The sequence below is a fragment of the Oncorhynchus clarkii genome, chromosome 6, assembly GCF_045791955.1.
Source record: "Oncorhynchus clarkii lewisi isolate Uvic-CL-2024 chromosome 6, UVic_Ocla_1.0, whole genome shotgun sequence".
NCBI classification, from domain to species: Eukaryota; Metazoa; Chordata; class Actinopteri; order Salmoniformes; family Salmonidae; genus Oncorhynchus; species Oncorhynchus clarkii.
The window spans coordinates 38,173,956-38,182,264 of record NC_092152.1 but is presented as its reverse complement, the minus strand read 5'-3'; the positions used below and the strand labels follow the sequence as shown (position 1 = coordinate 38,182,264).

Below are 8,309 nucleotides of genomic sequence, written 5' to 3'. Positions count from 1 at the left end.
GTGAGAAAATGTTGCAGTTCTAAAGCTAATTTCTTGCAATTCTACACATATTGCCTTGGGCAGAGAGAACATTTAGCAATTTAATGCTAAAATAACTGTATAGAATGTTCCAAATAACATTTTGGGAGAATACATAAAACAGCAGCCAAACATAATATGATGCAGCATATCTATTGTCACCTTGCCTCTTTTCTACTCTGGAGTGTGCTTGAGTTTTGTTCAGAGAGTTTGTAGGCTGGCCTATATTTGGGCATACTTTACAGGTGAATACAGGTTGCTAAATTGGGTGTGCCCTTGTATCTTGTGACTCAGAGGTTCCAAATAGATTTGTGATGAAATTGCATCACAGCGCTTATTGTTTGTCTCTAGTTGAGCAATACCACCCTCAAATAGTTGAACCAGATAAAGACCCGTTTCAAAATAGTTGTTGTCTAACTGCATACATTGTTGGGACTAATCATTAGGCTTGCTTCACTTGTAGATGAAGTGTTAGTCTACACCTGTTGTTTACGAAGCATGTGACAAATAACATTAGATTTGTAGTTGTTTTTGACCACGCATCAGTGGCGTGATCATGAATGCAATTATATTGTCCCTGTTATCATACCTAAGCTTTGGCAAGTCTGTCACTTGACACAAGGAGCTCTGCATGTACAAAGATGAGGACATTTCTTGACAAACAAGGTTTGGATGATCTCATAGACATTCTTGGATTATTTCCTTTCCCTTCTCTAGTTAGTCATTAATATGAACCTTTTTGAAGATATTCCCTTGAAGGGGAAGTGATTTATTGTCAGGACTACAATGTCATATTGTGAGGAAAGAAATACCTAGGTTTATGTACCAAATGCTATTCCCTACTTTTGACCAGAGCCCTCTAAAGTAGTGCACTATATGGGGAATAGGGTGCCATTTGAGATTTACACCTCATTTTTACAACAGTAATTTCCTCACCAACTTTGGCTACTTTCCTTCGATATTATGGGTGTCTAAAGTAAGCTAGGTGAAAACTGGATGACAATGTTTTTCATGTGTGCTTCATCTTTCTCTAAGGTTGTCCTCCTAATCTGGGCCCTCAACCCCATGGTGGCAGCTCAGTCTGACCTTAAATTGACAAGGACAGGAGGCAGCGTCAGAAACTTGACACAGCGGGACATCTCATGCCGGGAAAACCTGGAGTACCCACATGACAATATCTGCTGTTTAAACTGCCTAGCTGGTGAGACAAATAGAGATTTAAGATTCAGTCTACTGAGGCCAGTGTGTGCACTTGAAATGGTACACTACTTTGGCCTTGTATTGACCATGGTGATACGACTACAGTAATTCATGCTCAGTGTCAAGTGTCTGCTGTATGGACAGGTAGGTAAGACACCTGTTTGGATAACCCAGTAACTGTTGTTTCTCTATGGCCTCAGGTACGTATGTTAAAGAGTACTGCACACGTGCCTTGGAGAGAGGAACGTGTGAGGCCTGTGAGTTTGACACATACACTGAACATGGCAACGGACTACGACAGTGCTTAAAGTGCACCACGTGTCACTCAGGTAATTCTGTTGAACAAGTTAGCCCTTTTCAAATTCAACATGATCCATTAGAATGAATGACAAATTAAATGGCTGGGCTCTGATCTATCCCCTGTCTGATTATTATTATTTTTTTAAATAAAAATAATTGTGTCTTTAACATTACAATCTCTGTATGTTCCTCTCACAGATCAGGTGACTACGAAGGCATGCACCATCACTCAGGACAGAGAGTGCCGGTGTAAACCTGGGTCATTCTGTGCCCCTGACCAAGCCTGTGAAGTGTGCAAAAAGTGCTTAAGGTATGTCCATAGAATATGTGAACATGCACGCGGATGCTCTCAAACTAAATCTAGCCTAACCTCCATTTTTACTTCATTAGACTGTTGTGTAGACGTTATTGCACAGTGGTGACTAGCTTTCCTATACATGGCATTTATTAATCGATAAATAAAATCGAATTAAACTGGTTTTAATGTGGCTTTTAAAATGATACTTTGTTGAAACCCCCATTTATCTTAGATGTGAAGAGAATGAGGTGAGGCTGAAGAACTGCACTGCTACGTCCAACACTGTCTGTAAGACCAGACTGCCCGCACCCAGCACCATCCCAGGTACAAGACCAGGTACAGCAGACATCCCCTTGCTGCATGCTCTGTTGTCTCCTGTTTATTACTATGGATTAGGATTTTATTGTGTGTTAACGCAATAGAATATTATGATTGTTGCGTATATTTTGGGAAATTACTATTTCTGAATTTCAAGGGGCGTTCTGGGATTCAAACAACGACGAATTGTCAACCCTGCCACTTATTTGGTCAACAGCTGATGGATGGGGTTGTGACATTAAACATTCATTTCTCTCTGTTGAAACAGCAGGTGTTGGTGTGATTGTGGTGGGAGTACTGGGTATCACTGCTGCAATTGCCGCTGTCTATTTGAAGAGGCGAAATTGCTGTAAAAGGAGAGGTAAGGTCATATATATCAAATAAATACCTTTTGCTCTTTCAAAAGTGAAGTCTCGGGATGCCTTCCAAATGGCACCCTATTGCCTATGGGGCCTGGTCAAAAGTAGTTCACTATACAGGTAGTAATGTGCCATCCAGAGGGAACAGAGCCTCAAAGCTCACGTGTCAGCAGTGATGCACTTAAAGCTGTCAACAGAACATGTCAATATTGTACCTGAAAGTAAAGTGCCCTGTGTGTTTCATACTTCATCTGTTCCAGACTCCCAGAATAATCCCAGTGAGACGCTGAAGATTGAGGTGGTGAGTCAACCGGTCTCATTCCAAAGTTATTTTCACATTCGGGGTGTCAGACTCAATGGGGCTGATCCCGACTTAGGAATTTGTCATTCCTACACATGCCTTTCCTATGCACTTCTCAGTATTTGATATTCAGACTTGCCTTATTCTTTCGTGTAACATTCTCTGCAGGTGTGACTACCTTGCACACTCTGAATACATCTAATTCAACTGCTGAAAAACTCCCACTTGCTGGCCAACAGATTTTCAATGGGGTTTTCAGCCATCCCTTTGAATACGGTGTACCTTTTTCAAATGAGACTTTTATCGGACAGACTCAAGAGAATACGCATAGAGAGAAATGCGCATGATAAGGGAATTGTGTTACATTTACGCACGCTTAACTCTGGTCTGAATCTAGGCCAATCGGCACTGCATACTGAATTAGATTAATTCTGATCAAATTGCTCAGACGAGCTGATATAATTTTTTAAATTTTAATTTGACCTTTATTTAACTAGGCAAGTCAGTTAAGAACAAATTCTTATTTTCAATGACGGCCTAGGAACAGTGGGTTAACTGCCTGTTCAGGGGCAGAACGACAGATTTGTACCTTGTCAGCTCGGGGGTTTTAACTTGATGTGAAAACATGGCAAAGTACTTAAGTGAACAGCAACAAATGTGCCTCATTAGACTACATATAACTTTTCATATCTTGTAGGATGATCAAAACAACAGGTCAATTGAGGAGAGGCAGAACAACCGGAGTGCTGTGCAGGATGACACACGGCTCCATCTTTTCCTGGAGCTGACCCAGGAGGTGGGCGCCAACGCCTCCTCAGCCGATGAGGACAATGGACTGGGCGACAGCCTCCACAACACCACCAACTCCTCCCAGTCCAGTTTGTCTGCACTACCCTCATCCTCCCCGCTTTCCAGCCCTTCGGCCAAGAGGCAGCCAGGCGCTGCGGCTACGGTGAGAGCAGCAGCACAGGGCATGCTCATGCAAACCTACCCCTGTCCCTTGTCTTCTCTCAATCTCTTTTCTAACCACATCTGCATTGTTTCTTTAGAACTCCCATCCTATTTTGGATCTGGTCTTACTTTCTGTTCATCTTTATTTTCTCTGCTCAATATACAGTGCATTCTGAAATATTCAGACCCCTTGACTTTTTCCACGTTGTAGCCTTGACTTTTTCCACGTTCTAAAATGGATTGCATTTTGTTTTCCCCTCACACAATACCCCATAATGACAAAGTGAAAACAGGTATTTATACATTTTTGCAAATGTATAAAAAGCAATAAAAACAGATGCCTTATTTATATACGTATTCAGGCCCTTTGCTATGAGACTCGAAATTGAGCTCAGGTGCATCCTGTTTCCGTTGATCATCCTTGATGTTTCGACAACTTGATTGGAGCCCACCTGTGGTAAGTTCAATTACCCACAGATCTGGGTAATTGTACCAAAACAGTTCTGCAGCATTGAAGGTCCCCAAGGACACAGTGGCCTCCATCATTCTTAAATTGAAGAAGTTTTAGAACCACCAAGACTCTTCCTAGAGCTGGCCGCCTGGCCAAACTGAGCTATTGGGGGAGAAGGGCCTTTGTCAGGGAGGTGACCAAGAACCCAATGGTCACTCTGACAGAGCTCCAGAGTTCCTCTGTGGAGATGGTTGTCCTTCTGGAAGGTTCTCCCATCTCTGCAGCACTCCATAAATCAGGTAGAGAGGCCAGACGGAAGTCACTCCTCAGTAAAAGGCACGTGACAGTCCAGTTGGAGTTTTCCAAAAGGCACCTAAAGGATTCTCAGACCATCAAAAAACAAGATTCTCTGGTCTGATGAAACCAAGTTTGAACTCTTTGGCGTAAAGAGTTTGTTCCAAATGCACTGAATTCGTTCAAAATGCACTGTACTTACTTACTGTTTGAAAGCCACAGTCTGTCTGACGTGTATACAGCATTAGTTCACCCAATTCATAATTACTCTCATGGGCAAATGGACCCCAAACAACCGTGTCCCATTTTGAAGTAGAGCTACTCCCTTTCCACCATCCATCTTGATGAAGACTTACCAGGCAGAAGACTTACTAGGCAGTTTTGACACTTGTTTTTGAAGATTTAATTAACCATTGCTAGTGGCCAGACCCAAGCACATAAATGTGATTTATAGATGCAAATGCAGGGTCGAGGAAAGGACGGAATAAGGCCAGAGACAAGAAGTCCAGAGCTGTTGTTAAGGTCCTTCCCTCCTGCACAACCCTCCAAGAGCCAAACTTCAGAGCTAGTGCAGGGGCCTCGTTTAGGAGCCTGATTTATGATTATTGACTGACCATGTTTATTTTAATTTGTTTTCTAGGAAGATGTCCTTCTCAGAAAACTTGCTCCTTTGAATGGTGAGAGTATACCCTCTATATTTTATGGATTTAGGCTAGTTAACATACTAATATTATTTAGCCTTGTCTATGACCCACTCTGCTCTGCTTGATTAATACAGTACAGCACGGTGGGCTTTGATGTCAGGGCCTTGACTTTTATCTTTTTTATTTTTAGGTGACGAGTCCTTGAAGAAAAGTTTTGAACTTTTTGAAGAGCTGGATGTTTACTACCATAACAGATTCTTCAGGCACATCGGACTCCGTGACAACGCTATAAAAAGCACTGCACACCTTCAGCCTGAAGACCGAGTCTATGAACTGTTAAACGTATGGTTGGAAATGGTGGGCATGCAAGCCGACATAAATGACCTAATCAAAGCCTTACTTTATTTGGACCAAAAGTTAACAGCAGAAAATATTATTTCTAAAGCCATTGAAAATGGTTATTATGAATATGCAGTCAAATTGCGTTAGGAAAGTATAAAGACCCCTTCCCCTTTTCCACATTTTGTTACATTACAGCCTTATTATAAAATGGATTAAATAAAAATCTTCATCAGTTAACACACAACCCCATAATGACAAAGCGAAAACAGGTTTTTAGATGTTTTTGCAGGTTACTTATTCGCATAAGTATTCAGGCCCTTGCAATTGAGCTCAGGTGCCTTCTGTTTCCATTGATCATCCTTGAAATGATTATACAATTTGATTGGAGTCCACCTGTGGTAAATTCAATTGATTAGACATGATTTGGAAAGGCACACACCTGTCTATATAAGGTCCTACAGTTGACGGTGCATGTCAGAGCAAAAACCAAACCATGAGGTCAAAGGAACTGTCCGTAGAGCTCCGAGGCAGGATTTGGTCGGGGTACAGATCTGGGAAGGGGTACCAAAACATTTCTGCAATATTGAAGGTCCTCAAGTGGCCTACATCATTCTTAAAGGGAAGAAGTTTGGGACCACCAAGACTCTTCCCAGAGCTGGCCGCCCAGCCAAACTGAGCAATCGGGGAGAAGGGCCTTGGTCAGGGAGGTGACCAAGAACCCAATGGTCACTCTGACAGAGTTCCTCTGTGGAGATGGGAGAACTTTCCATAAGGACAATCATTTCTGCAGCACTCCACCAATCAGGCCTTTATGGTAGTGGCCAGGTGGAAGCCACTCTTCAATAAAACTCCTGCTTGGAGTTTGCCAAAAAGGTACCTAAAGGACTCTGACCATGAGAAACAAGATTTTCTGGTTTGATTAAACCTTGATTGAACTCTTTTACCTAAATGCCAAGCGTCACATCTAGAGGAAACCTGGCACCATCCCTATGGGGAAAACTTGGTGGCATCATTCTGTGGGGATGTTTTTCAGCGGCAGGAACTGGGAGACTAGTCAGGAATGAGGGGAAAGATGAACGTAGCAAAGTACAGAGAGGTCCTTGATGAAAAGCTGCTCCAGAACGCTGAGTAAAGGGTCTGAATACATGTGATATTTAAAATGATACATTTGAAACAAGTTCTAAAAACCTGTTTTTTGCTTTGTCATTATGGTGTGTGTGTGTGAGAGAGAGTTGGTTGAGTGGGGAAAAAACCATTTGAATTGATTTTAGAATAAGGCTGTCATGTAACAATGTGGGAAAAGTCAAGGGGTCTGAATGCACTATGTTCCTGCTTCTAGGGAGTTCTGGGGAAAATACCCAAAATACAGACAGTAGAAGTCATAACTGAGCCGTATGTGTGATTTAGTTAAATTATCTCCGGTACTTGCTGCGACAGGCCTATTGTCTGGCTGTTGAATCAGTTCACTGTGCGAAACTGCAGAGGGAATGATAAGTTATGCACATGCTAGCGACTGTAGAGCTCCTGGGTGTTGAGTAAACACTGTCAACTGTAGTAGAAGGGAAGAATATACACTGGATGTAGTCTACTGTGCTGTAGTGGTCAGGACACCATGAAATGCATGGACCATCCTGAATGTATTTTAAACACCAGGGGTGCATCCCAAATGTCACCGTATTCCCTTTATAGTGCACTACGTTTGACCTGGGCTCTGGTCAAAAGTAATGCACTATATATAGATATGGTGCCATTTGGGGTGCCCCACCAGTGGTGTGTGTCTTTACGATTCAGCATAGAATGTATAACGGTTGTATTTATTTATTTTTAAATTTAACGGACTGGTAAATGTGTATTTGCCTATAAGGTTGTTTTCTTATGTTGGTCCTGTAGAGCCAGATCTATTGATGCTGAATATTCTGTACAAACTCTAGACTTTGTTTTGTCATGAAATAATGCTGCCTTGTTTTCCACCACAGTACTGTCTTCACACACTGATAATAAGTCCTATTGCTCCTTAAGCAAATCATGTATGTTGAGTGATGTCCATCAAACGAAAATAAAGCAACAATGTTTCAGTGTAAGTGTTAGATGGCACTGACATTTTGAACATGAGCAATGTTGCACAGATCTGTGTTCAGAGCAGATAACTCCACCTAGTGGAAACTATGGAAATAATTTTGTCTTCTGCTGTTTTAATGATGATGATCTTACATCCTCAGCCTTTAGTCCTGTACACTGTATTTTGTGATATCCTCCGTATTATTTATCATGGCCTCTTTCAACTGATGAAATGAGTTAAGTTACTCTCCCAAGACTGCGTTCATTATTTAAAATACAATTGTCTCTGCATTATGTTCTTGTCATATCTCCTCTGAAGTTTAAAGATCTTGTCAGTATATCCTTGAGTTGGAGCCAAAGTGCAGTTGCCAATGGCAGTGTCCCTTTTAATGTATAATTTCACATTATTTATGTAGATGTTCTTTACAGTGAATTTTCTTTTTTAAGAACAATACAACAAGTTGGATATTAATGCATCAGTTTTGAAATAAAGGTTTTATATATTTTGTGCTCTTTTCAAAATGTCTCTAACTAGAACCAGATATTGCAAAAATGTTGCCCAAGAATCAATCACATGATGTCACTAAGCTTACTCTTTGTGACATCTTAGCAATATAACATTGATTGTTATTTGGTTGACATGTTCTGTGATGTCATAATTGAGTGTTGTCCAAAATGTCCTTCTGTTTCAATACATTGTTAGAAGCAAGACGAGGAGGTAGAGAGGAAGGGTCTCTGCTGCACCTGCACTCGGTATGAGGATGGCAAAGAACGC

The 8,309-nt window shown here is 41.4% G+C and overlaps 1 protein-coding gene across 3 annotated transcripts in view; it reads left to right on the top strand.

The window, feature by feature from the left end:
- LOC139412057 (hematopoietic death receptor) overlaps positions 1-7,995 on the top strand; it is an 8,643-nt gene extending 648 nt beyond the window's left edge. The window contains exons 2-10 of one of the 3 annotated variants that reach the window (XM_071158848.1): positions 1,054-1,219; positions 1,419-1,547; positions 1,717-1,828; positions 2,049-2,140; positions 2,403-2,495; positions 2,754-2,794; positions 3,492-3,746; positions 5,131-5,167; positions 5,325-7,995. In XM_071158848.1, coding sequence (XP_071014949.1) covers positions 1,054-1,219; positions 1,419-1,547; positions 1,717-1,828; positions 2,049-2,140; positions 2,403-2,495; positions 2,754-2,794; positions 3,492-3,746; positions 5,131-5,167; positions 5,325-5,623 — 1,224 coding nt within the window. In that variant the 3' untranslated portion in view covers positions 5,624-7,995. Of the gene's footprint in view, positions 1-1,053; positions 1,220-1,418; positions 1,548-1,716; positions 1,829-2,048; positions 2,153-2,402; positions 2,496-2,753; positions 2,795-3,491; positions 3,747-5,130; positions 5,168-5,324 lie in introns of all 3 variants that reach the window. The other 2 variants (XM_071158847.1, XM_071158846.1) reach the window with 2 other exon arrangements.
- The last annotated feature ends 314 nt before the right edge of the window (positions 7,996-8,309 follow it).